The 16,974-nt window shown below is 51.1% G+C and overlaps 2 protein-coding genes across 2 annotated transcripts; one reads left to right on the top strand and one right to left on the bottom strand.

The window, feature by feature from the left end:
- The first annotated feature begins 301 nt into the window (after positions 1–301).
- ISCA2 (iron-sulfur cluster assembly 2) lies at positions 302–4,871 on the top strand. Its single transcript, XM_032962757.2, has 4 exons — positions 302–477; positions 2,216–2,336; positions 3,232–3,350; positions 3,962–4,871. The coding sequence occupies exons 1-4, from the start codon at positions 317–319 to the stop codon at positions 4,134–4,136; spliced, it is 576 nt and encodes a 191-aa protein (XP_032818648.1). The 5' UTR covers positions 302–316; the 3' UTR covers positions 4,137–4,871.
- Positions 4,872–4,984: 113 nt separating this feature from the next.
- Positions 4,985–16,635, bottom strand: GLRX5 (glutaredoxin 5). The gene is made up of 2 exons (XM_032962758.2): positions 15,371–16,635; positions 4,985–7,416 (listed from the first exon to the last, which is right to left on the bottom strand). The coding sequence occupies exons 1-2, from the start codon at positions 15,684–15,686 to the stop codon at positions 7,244–7,246; spliced, it is 489 nt and encodes a 162-aa protein (XP_032818649.1). The 5' UTR covers positions 15,687–16,635; the 3' UTR covers positions 4,985–7,243.
- Positions 16,636–16,974: the final 339 nt, after the last annotated feature.

The following is a 16,974-nucleotide window of genomic DNA, read 5'->3' as shown; positions in this document are numbered from 1 at the left end:
CCACCACTTCCACACACCACCACTTCCACACACCACCACCTCCTCCACCACCACTCCCACCCACCACCACTTCCACACACCACCTCTTCCACCAGCACTCCCACCCACCAGCACTTCCACACACCATCGCACCTACCACTCCCACCCACCACCTCCTCCACCGCCACTCCCACCCACCACCTCCTCCACCGCCACTCCCACCCACCGCCACTCCCACCCACCGCCACTCCCACCCACCGCCACTCCCACCCACCACCACTCCCACCCACCACCACTCCCACCCACCACCACTCCCACCCACCACCACTTCCAGCAGATGGCTCCCCTACTGGTAGATTCTACCGCCGGTTCGTTCGGCCCCGCTCAGCCTCTGCCGCCACCGGCGGCGGTAGAGACCCAGATGGCGGTGATGGCCGTGCGAGGCGCTGGGCGGTTGTTGGAACGCGCGGTCTGGGGCCTGCACTCACGGCCAGGCGGGTGAGGCCCCACATCACCAACAACAACAACATCATCATCACCAACATCGCCAACACCGTCACCAACATCAGCATCATTCGCTTACATAACCAACAGCATCACCGATGTAAACCCGGTCGCCAGCATCAGCAATTGCCATGCAGACCGTCAACAACAATATCATCATCATCCTCACCAACGTAATCATCACCAATGTAAAACAACATCGTGATCGTCGACAACGATCATCATCCTCACCAACGTAATCATCATCAATATAAAACATCCTCGTGATCGCCAACAACGATCATCACCTTCGCCATGTGAGCGCGACCCCCGTTGCCTCCTTGTATCGCGACTGACGTGGGCCCCGCGTGATTCCTACACCACCACAAACTGTGCCGTCGTTTACAGCCGCGGAGGCCGTTCGACCATACTTCACCACCCTGGTCAGTGCGTTTTGAAGGTTTTGAGGCGGCGGTTCAACCCCTCCGGAGACGCCGACATTCGTGTCGGGCCCGAATTGTAAACAAATAAATAAAAAAGCTCGACAGTCACGAGACCGGCTTCCCTTACTTGGGAAGTTTGCGTAGATTTGCCCTTGGATATCACTCGCCACGAGACGTTAAGCCGTGGCCGAGAATCGTCCGCCGGATTCGCAATGCAGTGCCCTAACCGCTGCGCCACCGCTCTCCTCCACGCGTTGGGTAACGAGAAGTCTCTCTCGACCGTGGGACTCGTTTAGCAATCATCGGGCGCGTGCAGCGACTTGCACGGCGTCTCTCGCCTAACCTGCATCTGTCAAAATCCGCTGCTGGATGAGCGCCTTGCCCGCGCCTTCGAGGGGTTGCTTGGTCATACCTCGCCACGCTGGTCAGTGCGGATTGGTGAAGACGCGGAGCGTAGAAGGTACGCTACAACAATGGATTTTGTTTTGCTTAAATTTAGCCGAGCTGCCCACAACGTTTAGCAACGGGCCGCAGCTTCTCATGCCCGCCGACTCTCACGATCACCGTTTGTTAATGCTCCACTTGGCACCCTCACGTGAACCGATGTCAATTGTAGGAATAGGTTTACCTTCTTTGGTTCTTTCGGTAAAGTCACGTAAAATGAGAATAAAATAATAAATTGATAAAATAAAATAACACAATAATATTCTCACGACGTTTCGGCCACAACACAAGCGGCCTTCATCAGGTGAAGGGAGCGAGACTGTCTGGTAGGACTCCAGCGCTGTCCTACCAGACAGTCTCGCTCCCTTCACCTGATGAAGGCCGCTTGTGTTGTGGCCGAAACGTCGTGAGAATATTATTGTGTTATTTTATTTTATCAATTTATTATTTTATTCTCATTCTACGTGACTTTACCGAAAGAACCAAAGAAGATGAATCATTGCAGTCACGAAAGCTTTAAATCGAAATAGGTTTACCCTTTTAACTGGCATAAGGTGTCAGTTTTTGTGCCAGTTAAAAGGGTAAAACCTATTCCTATATCTTGTTACTGGCAAAGGAGGTCTCATAATGTCGATGTCAATTGTGTTCGTCTCTTGGGTAGACGTCCCCTTACCTAAATCTGCCATACGCGGTGAAGCAACAACTCGGGAGCTGTGATAAGCGACCCAAATCACCTCGAACAATGGCTGTTAGCACGCCAGAGGAGGCGCCTGGTTGGAGGGCGAACAGTGGTGGTGAGTTGGAGGGGGGGGGGGGTGAGCATTGGCGGTGAGGTAGTTCTCACCCAGGGTCTCCACCCCCACCAGGTGGACGGCGCGGGGCCCCGGTGAGGCGGGGAGACCCCCGAGCCGTTCTTGCGCGGCCCAGGCCGGGGAAGACACAGCCGACACGAGCGGCTACCTCCACATCAGCGACAGCTGCGTTAAGGTACCAGACCTGCGGACCCCAACTCCGGGTTCCCCTTCGAGTTGTGAGCCCCGGTGGCAGCTCCCGTGAACTCTCACCATCCACGTGGCCTGGAGTAGCGAGCACCCTTCACGATCTATAACATTTACAATTGGGAGGGTGGGCGCTGTCTCGTGTGTTCACTCTCCAACACACTGGTGTGCTGAAGTAGTAACTAATTGGCACGTTTTGTGTACGTGACTAACATTATTACTTATTGGCTGTCTGGTTTAACGACACATTCACGCCATCTAACCTAAAAAAAACTAACTTTATTATGGATATTGGGTCGCGTAAAGCCTACGTGGTAAACTCACCCTCAGTCGTACGCCACAATTCACTAAGGGGCAGTGATGTTACCACATCGCTTGCTGGCAGGGGATCACGGGATGGCCGCCATATGGCTGGAAGATGCACCACTGTGCCAACACATCACCACCACCGCTGAGTGTACCAGTGATTTTACAGTTACACGTTCAGTCATTTCGTCAATCATATTGTTGGGTGAGGGTCTCCTTAGTCATACTTCACCGTGCTGGTCGGACCCGGTTGAAGGTGGGGTCGGAGCATATTGCATTACAACAATGTATTTTGCTGCCCTGCCCTCTGCTGCCCTTGACATAGCTCAACAGCCTACAGCAGCACCTGTTTCACGTGCGGTGATTGCATTGCGAGCTAACATTACAAATACGTTGTAATTGCAATTCATTACAGTGAACACAATTCCAATTGTAATTAAACCAAGGTTTGGTTACTCACCCAAGCACATCAGGTTGAGCTTTGCTTAGCATTCTGGGTAATCGTGCTTGGCGACCTGTGATTGGCCATTCTCAAATTGCACCACGCTTGTGTCCTCCCCCCCCCCCCCCCCCCATAGAGGCTGCACGTCATCGCGGAGGGTGGCGAGTTCCTCCGTGTGCAGGTGGAGGGTGGAGGCTGCTCCGGGTTCCAGTACAAGTTCTTGCTGGAAACGAGCATTAACGAGGAGGAGGACCGGTAACCCCCCACCCGGAGAAGTCCAACTTGTTTAGCTTATTGTGTTTACTGTTGTCCTTCCCCCGCATCGCTGATTAGCACGGTTGGCTACATGCGGCGCAAAAGAAGTTCAACAAACACCAACACGTGCATAAGCAGCATGAACAAAATATTACAACAAACACGTACAACACAAATGCAACAATTTGTAAATGTAGCTGGAGAATCTCGCATAAACACAAACGCTGGTCCTCCAAAGCCCACCTGTGGTCAAACTCAATTCAAAATCCTTTTAACCTCCTACCCAAATACTATTCAATTATGAAAGCACAGCAATCGTCGCCTCATACTGCGAAAGCTCGCAGGACCCGCGTAAAGGACTCGTCAGGCCAGAGTTGTTAGTCTTGAGACTCGCAAGGCTGTCCTGGGTAAATAATTGTTAAACTAATAATAAACCTAGTCCCTTACACCCCATCTGGTGTTTATCCCGAGGCAGTAAACCCCAAACCCTACAACTCAGACTGATTACCCCTTCTGCTGCATAGTCACACGCATCTGCGGGAGCACTGCGTATGCACGTGTACACATGCATACGCACGTGTACACATGCATACGCACATGTGTGCCTGCAGCATGTTCGAGCGCAATGGCGCGCGTGTGGTTGCCGACCGCGAGTCCCTGGAGCTACTCAAGGGCGCCACCATCGACTTCAGCGAGGAGCTCATCCGCTCCACCTTCCGCATCGTGGGGAATCCGCAGGCCGACCACGGCTGCTCCTGCGGAACCTCCTTCTCCATCAAGACGTGAAGACAACCTCCCCCCCCTCCCCCACCTTCTGGATAAACGCAGCTTTCTGAGCCACTCGAGGGTCAACGCCCTGGAGAACCAGACCGGGTGTGCGATCGCCATCGCCTTGTGAAATCGCGGCACTGCCAGACCCTCGCCTGTGCTCTTGCCATTTTTCTTGGCTCTTGCGTAAGCTGCGTTTGTAAAGAGGAATGCATCTCCTATTCTGTGTGTATTTATAGCGGGAACTATTTAAGTGTGTAATTGCGTTGTGTCTTTCGCATAGGTCATATTTTGCAGGCGCATGTCACCGAAAGTCGTTTGGAGGTTGATGCGTACAACGACGCTCGCACATGCCGATGCCAGCAGTGGCTGTGTGAGAGGCAAGGCTGGGAATCAAACTCTCGTCAGGCCAGAGTTGTTAGTCCTGTGGACAGGTTGCCGAAATGTCCCCTCGGTCCACAATGACTTACATTGCAAACTCTGGCAAAAAAGAAAAACTAAGATTTCATGCAACAGACCACAAGCCCAGTTCCGCTGGGTGGCGCTGTCTGTCGATGCAGGTGTCAACATTTGGAGATGCATTTGTGGAAAGTGAGCAGATTGTATATTGACCAGTGTAATCGATGTTCAGCATGCATGCTAATGGCACTTATGTAAAGTGGTGAAGCGAATTTATCATGTTGTATTCACATGGTGGACGGCTGTTTTTGTTGTTCAGCTGTGAAATAAAACTTTGTTGAGTGGCAAAGCTTACATCTATTGTGATGTGCCCGACAATGCTCACAGCATGGGAACTAAGACTAAACGGAACATTTGTATTTTCCTAAATGACACGATAATAAGTTATTGACAGCACACACTTCCTCTCGGAAACATTTCTCATCGGGTGTATTCAAAAATAATAATTCCAGTGGCGTAAAACATGAACATGCGTTTCGTAACAAATCTGTCTGAGCAGACATGTCTGATGCGGAGCTCTGTCGTGCAAGGCCATGCTGGCCAAAGCGATCGACGAGGCTTTACACTATCCACTTGAGGGGTCGGATCACACGCAGAGCTCTCTCAGCGCCGAGGGGGACCACTGCCCCAGCGAGCAGAGCTCGGATCAAGTCGATCTAAGCTCGGCCGCACAGAGGGCTTGCACCGCTTTCCCTGCTGGGGCGAGTTAAATTTCAAAAAGTTCCCCCCCGGGAAAACAATGTCTCGCGTGTACCAAGCACTATGCTCCATGGGTCGCAGGTATCGAGGACTCTGAAAGCGCTTTCTGCCAGGGTCCCAAGTGTCATACTGGTACTCGACAGATACTCTGCCGGTGTGTCGGAATCTGGAAGTGGTGTTGCCCTGTGCTACGACGCAAGGCGATTATAATCTGGTTCGGACCAGATTATAAGCATGATGCAAGATCTCAGAATTCCACCCCCTAGTACCCCCACCCACACTGCTCTGCGTTGACCGTTGATGCCTTAAACAGACGCGTGTGATGTGCACACAGCGTCTACTGCGTAGGGGTTTTTTGTGTGGGGCGCGCTGCATAGCTCTCCGATGTGTTAGAGTTGCACTGCCACGGTGTCCGAAATGGAGCAGAGATTCCCACCATCACGGCGACTGCGTCCAGAGAACAAGGAAATTGCAAGCGCAGCTGGGCCGTCGAGGTCATCACAAGTTGGAGAAAAAAGGAAGACGGACTGACCGTTTTTGTTTATGCCGGCAGGGAGCAAAAGCAAAAATATGAAGAACGTTGAACATTTACAGGGCCGAGTAGCTATTAGTAGAAGGCAATGCAAGGAGCCGTCACGAATGAGCGTCCCCTGGCATCGTCGCGGCCTGTTCACAACATCAGAGCGTGCGCGCTCTGATGTTGCGAACCGGATTACGACCGCGCTCGCCGTGCAAGCAGGGGATAGGGGAGAGTCGCCGCTGGTACATTCCGGTTAAAGCATTTACGGACAGCCAAGTCATTCCACGTACCCCAATCGTGCAGACATACACTCGCATTGGGGAAAGAAAAAAAACAAACTCGCACAGAGTTCTCACATGATTAAGCTCTTGTTTAAAGTTTATATACAGCTATATCGGCCTGATACAGGGAAGGAATTAGTGATGGGGGCACACACTGTACATGACTTAGCATAATTGTGGGGCAGACTTCACGATCGGGCTGCCACGGTGACATGGAGTTTGGTTGTCGCTAGGGTAGCTGGGCGCCGCGTGGGAATCCGTGTCCATGTGATTTAAAACCAGCCCTCTCCTTTGTTAATAATCCCAACACAACCCCAACATCCCCTCCCAAAGTGGGAAAAACTCAACTTCTATCCGAGATTCAAAGCCAGTCAAATAAACCTTCACCCGCGTCCGCTGTTGCTGGTGTCTAAGGGTTAAATGTGAAACAAGCCCGTGTGTTCGTACGACCTGTCGCTGCGCGCCGTTACGATCCATCGCCCGTTTCCGAGCACAAATACCTACCTTGCACAAGCCAATATGCTCGCTTACACACTCGCCGTCCGCATGGCGTAACGTTGTATAAAGTGGCAAGAGGCATCGACCGATGAGTTCGTCTGTGCTTATGTGCCTACCAGTGGCGTGGGTGTTCAGGTGTGCGTTGGGTGCGTGCGTGCGCGCGCGATACATTTTACACGCAACGACTCATCGATTTGTAATAAAAATCAACTCTTACGCTTGTGATCCATGCGTACAAGAATCGATGGCATCTCTGGTCGGTTTCTATTGTTAATGGGTTCACGTGACTCCTGCAGACAGCCCAGTTGCTACAGTCAAAAAATAAACCAACCCCGAATAGAGTTCATATCCCAGATCGTAACAATTTTCCAAATGTCTGAGGGGGCCGAATCTTACCACGCTGGCCACGCAAGCACGTGCGTGTACATGTGAACGTGCGCGCATATGTGCATGGCCCCAACAGTCCGCAATGCTACAGGGGGTTCTGTCTGGAGGTGTGCTGCGTACGTGTACGTGCGCGCGTATGCAAGTACACGCTTTCATCTGTGCGTGCGCACGCACATGCTCGTGTGTGCGTGCGTGCGTGTATATAAGTGCGTGCGTGTGTGTGCCTGCGTGCGCGTGTTCCTGCGTGTGCGCTTGCGCCCCCCCACCCCCCTCCACGCGCGCTACTTCTTGGCCTCCCCCTCATCGAGCAGTGCCGAGTGGATGCCGATCTTCTTGAGCTCCTCCACCAGGTCCCCGTTCTGATGCATCTGCAGCAGGATGTCGCAGCCGCCCACAAACTCCCCGTTGAAGAACACCTGCGGGATGGTGGGCCAGTTGGTGTACTCTTTGATGCCTGCGGGGTGCAACGGAGGAACAGGGGCAGAGTCAGATAGTCATCAGGCATGGTCAATCCACTGCTGGATGAAGGCCTCTCATAACAGCCGCCCCCCCTCTCTCGCTCCAGTAATAATCAGCACAGCACCTGCACACGAGATTATTGCTGCTGCGTCAATGCAATTTGTGCCGTGGCTTATCGCGATTCAGCCTCACAGCAGCACTACACGCATCCAAAAAAAATCACATCTGGTAACCCATCAGCATTTGTTTAGCAAGCCTGACTGCTGATGAGACCCAGAAGGTTGAAACCGGTCCAGGACTTTGAGTGCTTAAACGGATGCTGCTGGATAATATTTGTATGCAAAGTCAAAGGTTTGTTTTCATTTTACGCAGAAGGGAGTTGCTCTCAAATGTGCTTTTAACAACAGATAGTGAGGTGTGACCGTTGCTGATCACCAGCTGAGAGACTACCACTGTCTCGGGGGAGACCTGGAACGAATGTGCAATCGATAATATTTAATAGAAAACGGGTGGAAAGAGGTGATCAAGCATGCCAGTTGAGTTCAGAGTATTTTAAATATCACAGAGCAGCATTGCAACATCTGCATTGTAAAATGTTAAAGTGGAATTAAAAAAATAGTTTGTGCGAGTGTATAAGTGTGTGTATGTGTGCGTAATTACCCGTGTGTTTAATAACGCGTTACACAATTTTGATTTAAAGAGCATATAAATGCAACCGCATTCCAAAATGGATTGTATCAAAGTCTAACATGATGATGACATGTTTATCTTTTTAAAAGTCAAAATTGCTTCCCACTCAGCCGAAGGATGCTCATCATCTCCTGTTCACAGCTCTGAAACAGTGCTGGAAATTCCACATTTCGACGATCGTAGCCAGTCCATCTTCAGGGCAACCAATATTTATATCTTCCCATAAGGCAAAGACTCAATCTGTCGACCCTAGGACGTACGCAATCCTCAACCAACCCCTGCCCGGAATGTGAACCCGCACTCTTCCGACTGCGAGCCAGGCACCCCGAACCCACTGCGCCACCCATGCCAGATCGTGTTTCTGTGTGCGAGACATTTTTAAAAATCACTTAAGCGCCATCGCGGCCGCCACCCCAGCCCTCGCTGGGGTCTGACCGGGGCCATGAGCCGCACGCACCGGGATGAGCTCATGCCCACGTGTCGCGGTTTCAATTCCAAACGCCCGACGGCACTTAGCCTGGGGGTTTGGCCCTCCACACCCCCCCCCCCCGGCCAACGATTATTAATGCTCGGTCCGGCAGGAATGGCTGCATGCCGGAAACCTGGTCGTGTGACAAACGAGCGGAGCCCGTCGCCTTCTCCGCACGCGAAGTGTGACAAGTTTCACGTGGACACAGGCTACCGTGAGAGATGGAAATGGCTTGGGGCCGGTGGAGGGGGGGCCTTCATCCAGCAGCGGATTGACTATGGCTGATGATGATGATGGCTGCAGTAATGATAAACGAGCAATCGCTCTCCCCCTTCCCCCCCACTGCTCATTCCAGGTGTTGTATCGTGTTGCTAAAGAAGCATCATCATCAGCCATGATCCATCCACTGTTTGATGAAGGCTTCCAAGCCATCGTCATCGCTCATGGGCCTGCGAATAAACAGTCTGACAAGCACTTGCGTGCGAGCCAATTTCACCGCTCCATCTCTGCACTGGATGTACTCTTGGGGGTGTGTGGCCCCTTTTTCTCTGCGTTTTCGGGTTGTACATTGCGTTGTTCGGCACGACGTCCAACATTTCACTGCATGTGCTGGGGGACATTTAGTTCCCGAATAAACTCCCAGCATATAAAGCAAAGCGGCGGACATCATGCCAAACAAAACGCGGTCGAACCCGAAAATACATTGCAGAGGAACACAGCACAACCACAAAAACCTGCGTACTCGTGTCCCCTCCCTTGGCTGCCACTGTCATTCGTCTCGACCTTTGGCGGTGTCATCCCATCTGGTGAAGGTGCTCATGAGCACGGAGCTGTGCTCATCGGTACCGGTGGATTATGCGATGGCTGAGGCATAACTCACGCATTTTTAAAGGTTATCACAATGTTATATTCTTGGCCATGTTCGATAATGTGCGAATGTAAAAAAAAGTACTATAATAATCTACAGCCCTTTGCCAATCCACAGCTGGATGAAGGCCTCCCCATGTCGTCCAAGTCATGGGGATTGTTTGACCATACTTTACCACGCTTTGGAGGTGAAATATTTGACCCGGTCCCACACAACTCTAAACGCGATTCCAAAACAGTTTCCTTGCTCAAGCAAAGTGTTGGGTGGTGTTCACCTCCTGTTCAGACCCCTGAGCAATGAGGAATTTCCACATTCCTATGGCAGGAGGCAGTCCATATAGAACACAACCCCTATTAATGTCCTGCTCGGGGTAATGCATTCGCTTCATGGCACGACCTACCGAAGGCTAGGAAAGTAAAGACTTCAGGGGACACGTACAGTACAACCTGCACAGGGGGTGGGCAGATTCTCACTGAGATGCAAACATAATGAAATTACGCTTCGTTTTGAGGATCAGGTATTTTCTTCGAGGTGTGAAAAACCAACCGCTTCTCCCTGAAGCAAAAACGCAACTTGAGAAACCAGTCCCCGCTCTCACGTCGAGCGCCGTCAGACTCGCATGCGATTGCGGCTGGAGACGTTGCACAACATTCCCGCGCACGCAACATCCACCAATAAAAACGATGAAATGCACAAAAAGAGGATCGGAGCGGCGGGACAGTGGTCTGCACACTCTCGGCCAAAGCTAACAGCAGTGGCGAGCGACGTCTCAAACGGATCTGGGCCACCCCCCGCTTCCAAACATGACCGGCATGGTGAAGTATGATAAAACAACTCCCATGACTGACGCAGCGTGGGAAGGCCTTTCATCCAGCAGTGGATTGATAATAGAGCTGTACATTCACACTCTCGTGAAGGTAACCGACTGGCATTCCATGGCAGTGATGGAGTGATTATGAGATCAGTTCACGCGAAAAAGTGAGGTGGATGGTAACAGTACTGGACCGTGTGAATAGGTGACGCCGTGGAAAGGCCTTTATTCAGCAGTGCGGCTGCCAATGATGACTATATTCTCTGGATTACGAGAGACATTTGCCTCTGTATTTTAAAGCAAAAGTTGGGGGCACGTCTTATAATCCAGTCGCTATGTGTGTGCGTGACCAGATTGGTATTGTTTTATTGAAAACTGGACACAAGCTTGGGGTGCGTTTCACTTTTCAGAGCACCTTAGAATCCGGAAAACACGGTAAATGTGATACAATGGCATGGGAAGGCATTCCTCCAATAGTGGATAAATCGTGACCAACGATGACAATTATCTACCCCCCTAAAGCGGAAGGCACATCACGGTGCTCAAGCGACGAATACACTCGCCTGCCATATGCTCGACCACTAATGGGAGGGAGCAGCTGCGGTGGGCAGTATCGAGTAGCCATCATTATCAGTTATCGGTAAATGCGCAAGCGCGGTGCTGGGAGCCAGCCATGTGTCGCAAACGGCGCGGGTCGGTCGTCCCCAGGGAGGACTTCGAGATTCGTGCTGTGTGCTCGTTCGTTGTGAAAGGCGCGTGCCGAGTTGTGACATCTGGCCGAGCCGGCTCTCGGAAACCGATGTCCTCCCTCCTCCGGACAGCGCAGCGCCACGGTCGCAAATGCTGCCACTTCAGCACTCGCACACTCGGGTGGGGGGGGGGGACGTCCAGGTTCGGTTTGGACACCACTCGCACACTCGGGTAGGGGGGGGGGGCGTCCAGGTTAGGTTTGGACACCACTCGCACACTCGGGTAGGGGGGGGGCGTCCAGATTAGGTTTGGACACCACTCGCCACGAGGGTCGCCACCTTCGAATTATGTGTGTGTATATATATAATACAGGATATTATTTCATTACTTTTGTTCATCAAACCAACTAAGTCGTATCAATGACGACCACTCGTGGGCACAGGCCCGCGCATGGGCAGTAATAGTGGAATTCCTCTTAATACCATCAACAACATCAAATGTGACATCAACAAATGATGAGAAGAAATACGGATGTCTCACAAAAGCAGAAGACACAAATACAAGCCAATGCATGGTCTTGGGTGATGCAATATTTGTACTTTTACATAACGGACACAAACTGGGACTGTCAATGTCCTGGGAAGACTTACAGGCTTCCAAGGACAGTAACTACCTCCTCAACACATGTCCTGGGAAAACCTGGATAGGTGGCAACCCTATTTGCCACTCATTGCCATGGCTGAGAATTGAACTCAGTCTTGATTTGAAGCTTTCGTGACTGTAGGAATCCACTCTTTGGTTCTTTCGGTAAAGTCACATAGGTAGAAAAATAGAACTGCTGGATTATTATTCTTTTTTCCACCTGAGGAAGACCGCTTGTGTTGCGATTGAAACGTCGTGATATATTGTTTATTTTATTAAATGTTTCTACCTACGTGACTTTACCGAAAGAACCAAAGAGTATTTAAACTCAGGTTGCAGGAATGCAATGGAGAAGTGACCTACACACTACAGCGCTGCTAAACCCCCCAAAGATGGGGGGTGTAGAGAGTCTACCTCCCACCCCCATTACGATTTTCACATCATGTTAAGTCATTACATAACAGCCCGTCATTGCTCATATCGTACACCACTTGTTGTAAGCAGAGTTGAAATGAATCAGTGTGATAGATCAAAGATTATAATTGGTGTGTGGGTAACGTGAGTATATTATTTGGTGTATCATTATTGCGAACATAATTGGCAATTATCCGATGCAGTTCTGGGACTCCCATAAAATTACTCGGCTATAAATTATTATATGGAGTGAAGTGTGACCATCAGCACCGGGCAGACAAATGCAGTGGGGAGTGCCGTTCCGGCTTCCAAAAGCGCTCGCTACCAGCAACTGCCCCAACAGTTTGTATGGCTAATGGGGGCTCATTGTGTTTGCGTAACTATATATAGCCTCGCGCCAAAGGAATACTCACGTGGCCATGCCACAATTATACTCATCCTGCAGCAGATATTATTAGAGTACTGTTCGTCATCACTGACAGTAAACGGTGAAGAGCCTATGTTGTCTCGGCAAATAAACGGGGAGGTCATGGAAGACCACAAACAGCAGGTCACGAGGCAGCGTCAGGCTACCGCGCGTTAAAGCTACTACAGCAGCATACACAGCAGGTCTCAGCAAGCTGTTGCATGGCACGGCTGGACGGGCTAGGAGTGGCTGGGAGCTGGCCGCAGCAGGCCAGAACAAAGGATGGCAAAGTGAGTTTCATAATCCACACACACACAAGCGGACGTGACAGACTATAACATTATTTTGTGCGGATAATTTCATAGCGCGTTTGTGGCTAAAGTACAAGTAATTTTTCTTTAAATAGCCAACATCAGTCTGTCACTGTGGACAAATACTTTTAGGCAATCGGCCTATGAGCCTTCTTGAGCAACATTTTTGCCAGCAGCGAAACCCTTGAACGGTTTTAAGTTTTGTCAGTCTCATCAGCAGCGTGCGGAGCTGTTGTAACAACTGCTGCTGAGCTCGTCTGATATTGGTAAGAGCCATTAGAACCCTCTAGAAATTACATTGGTTCCTTTAAAAAAAAAACCCAAAAATAAATAAAACACCTGGTTCACAAATTAATACGACGCACGAGTTTTCACGCTTATAAAGAATAACCCATCTCAATCAAGGAGGCCATTTATTTTGTTTACGTACGTTTGCTCAGAAACACTGGACGGTCCGAGTACCGAGGGGGGGATGGTCTCAAGGCTGATCTTGAGAAGATCCCATGCCGCGTGTTGGTTACTTTGTATCGTGTACCAGGTTAGAAGGAACGGGGGTCATCACAACCTCCACCGAGCTGCGGTCATTCCACCATGACCGCGCAGAAAATGACCACGCGCCGCTAAACACAAACAATTACGCTTCGCTGTGGAGAATGATGGCAGCAAAAAAAAAAATAAGGCCTCCCCTCCCATATTTGTCTCTCCGTATAGACAATAGAAAACCGAGGTGTGGCGTTCCCAAATAAGGGAAGGAGAGGCATAGCGCAGCTTCTTGCACTACTTAAGGTCGCAAACCAAGAGACAGGCCCCCAACTCAACCGACAACACATTGCTTGCTTGACTGCCAATCCACTGCTGCACGCCGTGTCGGTCCACGGCGATTGTTTGGGCCATACTTCACCACGTTGGCCAGTGCGGGTTGCAGGGGGCGCCTCGAACCAGTTTCTGATATTGATCACCACCGAGTACAGTTTGTGTTTTTCAGCCCGATGGCCCTCTGTTCATGATCACGTTAACGTAACCTGTCAGTACATTATTGTTATTATTGTAATCATGGGTCCATGACCAAAATCATCCGGGCCGGATGATATCAAAATACCAAGCGTAATTTTAAATCTGCTTTAAACATTGTATGGGCGACCACCCTGCACAACAACACAGGTCGTCCGGTACAGGCGACGAAGCTATATGATGGGCAGCAGTGGGCCAGGCAGCAAACTCCACTGTTGATCGGCACTTCCACAACCCGGAGTTTACGCTCCGAGATCTATTAACTCGCTCTCACCCGGCTCGGAGAAGCAATGCGGCCAAGTCACTAACCCTCACGACCCGAACAGGCGTGTGGGGAAGAGGGGCTAACACAGGAGTGGAAGGACCCTGTGGTTGCTGCCGATGATGACGAACGTGTTCGCTTTGTCCCCTTAAGCGTTTTCGGTGCGTCTTCTAAACACTGTGTAACAAAAAAAATGTTCCTGGGTAGTAAGTGTTATTTCCTAATTGCTTGTGCCTCAAATGTACAGATAATGGCTGTTTATTATTCCCCACAAACTTTGCTTTTGTGACCAGGACAGTGATATTTTGAAATGTACCTATTTTCAATGAGAAAACGTGGTGTGCATTTGTGTCTTTCGTTCACATAAAGTCCTGGTCACAAAAGCAAAGTTTGTGAGGAATAATAGCCATTTTCTAAACTTTTTAGGCATAAGCAATAAAAAAACCCACTCAGTACCCAGGCACAAAAATTGTGTTACGTAGTGTAATCCGGTAAATGTGACCAGAATTGTACAACTTTATTTGATACCGGGCAGGAGCTTGGGGTGTGCGTCTAACTTTCCAGAGCGTCTTACGATCCGGAGGACACGACAAATGTGACACAATTACGCTTTAAACAGCACAAAAAAGCCTTTCCGTCCTCATCAACACCGCCACGACCTTGATGACAGGAGGCTCCGCGCCTCGGCCCCTGAGACATCAATAACTCTCACCCAGCTCATGCGGCAACAACCACAACCAACCAGACATCAACCAGACAGACGCACACGGTATCACGGATTACAAGAACCACACTAAACGGGAGACCTGCCTCTCAAAACACACCGACATGTCTGCCGGCCGTTAACACGAGTCGGCCCGAGAGGCCGTGGTACTAGCGCCACTAACCGGGATCGCGCGCCCATACCCCGGCAAGACGAGTAGGCACGAGTAGGCCGCAAGCGGGTCGGGTCCCCGGGTCCACCAGACTCTGAGACTTCGGGGATTCCCAAATCCCAAAATTCATGCGGACCTTGCAACTCCTCCGTATTTCCCTTATCCTCCCCGTATGCCAATAACCCCCCCCCCCCCCACAAATACTCAGGTACCTCTGATACATCCGAAAACTCCCAAATCGATGTTCTCACAAATCCCCCCAGGTCCCCTTTCTCCCCCAAACCCCTCTACCTACCTGACCACTTTATTTCGAAACCAAAAGGAACCCCGGTACCCCAAAACGGACTTCGCTTGGACCCTGCAACAGGTCCCAGTTGTCCCAACAGGTTACAAACCTCTCCGTACCCTGTACCCCCATGACTCCACGGAACTCTAACCCCGAGTCCCCCGGGGACCCCTTGATAACCCATCCTCCCCAGTACTCCCTCGCCGCGCCGCACCTTGCCGCAGGCCCTCGTCGTCCAGCACGTTGAAGGAGGTGTACCCCTCCACGCCGTGCATGCGCAGGATCTGTACCACGGCGTTGGAGAATCCGCACATGGGCTGCGAGGGGACCCCCTTCATGAACACCACCACGCGGTCCTGCGACAGCAGCCCCGCGATGCGGTCCCGGGTCCCCGCGTCGGCGGCCGAGCTCAGGGCCCGAGGACCCGCGGAAGAGAATGAGGAGGAGAGGAGGGACGAGGAGGCCCTGGCGGCGCCGCCGCCGCGAAGCAGCAGGAGGCCACGGGCCGCGCTCAGCATCATCGCGTTCATCTTTCCGCAAGCACAAACTCAAGGAGTGAGCCCCAGAGCAGGAGGAGCAACCCGGAGGGAAGGATTTGGAGCCTGGAGTAGAGAAACTAAAAGCAGGAGCTCGGAGTACGGAGCCTGGAGTGAACAGAAAGGCACTCGGAGAGCTGAATTTTTAGCATTGAGTGAAGTAAAACCCGGAGCCCGGATTTTAGAGTATGGAGTACATGGAGCCTTGAGTGTGGAGAACGGAGCTCGGATTACGGTATTTGTAACATGGGGTCTGAAGATTTGAATCCGAGTTAGGAAGCCTGGAACTTGGAATTTAGAATATTATGGTGGAGAAACCAAACCCTGGAGCGTGCTGTGTTTGTTTCCAGCCTGGAGTGGAGAACACGAAACCTGGAGTCTGTAATTTTGTCTCTGGATCCAGAGGTCCGGTGCCTAATAATGGAGTATAAAAACTGATGCCTGGAGTCAAGACCCGCAACCTGCATTGAGAGAGAGAAAGTAGTGCATGGAGTTTGGTGTTAGGAACCCGGAATCTGGAGCGTGGGTAGTGAACTTTTAATCCGTGGCAAGGTAAATTGTTATCCCGAACGTGGAGCCTGGAATCAAGTGTACAAAACCCGGACCGGGTTTGTAGCCAAGACTCAGGAGCCTGGAATCCCAGAGTATGGAGCCAGCAGAAGGGGACTTTGAGTGCTCATTCGATAATAAATCCGGAGCCCGGGCATACAGCCTGAAGTTATCATGGTTCATGTAGGGCTCCCTTCAGTCAGTGACTCCAGCTCCGGCTCCATGGACACAGTGGCTGGGGTGGGGAAGGGGGTCACATTGACCTGCCAACACGATTCCTGAATACCATCACGTTTGCTATATCCTGTACTAGCTGTACTACTCGGCTTCGCCCGGGACTTGGATTCACCACGCCCAGCCGCCTTTGTCTCCCCAGTGGCGATGTTTACACACCACACCAATTACTCGTTTGAGGCTGAGTCTACCTAGGGGAGGCCCAGGAGCGGTTAAAATAATCGTCACCGACGATTCGAACTCGGGTCGCCGGGTTCGTAGCGCGGCGCGCTAACCACTACACTACAATGCGTTACGCTTTCACATGCGCGGGTCACGTGACAGATTTGACGTCACAGCTCACTTGCCGTGCAAAAAAAATATTCATTATTGAGCTCCCCCTCGCCAAAAAAAAACACAAAAGTGTATTTTTTATAATTTTTGCATGGTGTACAATCTGCAAAGTACCCACATGGCAAATTTCAAGTGTGTTGCATGTCGGGAAGTACGCTAAACATTT

This window comes from Petromyzon marinus, chromosome 29 (genome assembly GCF_048934315.1).
Source record: "Petromyzon marinus isolate PM22_M1 ecotype Great Lakes invasive population chromosome 29, UKy_Petmar_22M1.pri1.0, whole genome shotgun sequence".
NCBI classification, from domain to species: Eukaryota; Metazoa; Chordata; class Hyperoartia; order Petromyzontiformes; family Petromyzontidae; genus Petromyzon; species Petromyzon marinus.
This window is presented reverse-complemented; position numbering and strand designations above follow the sequence as displayed.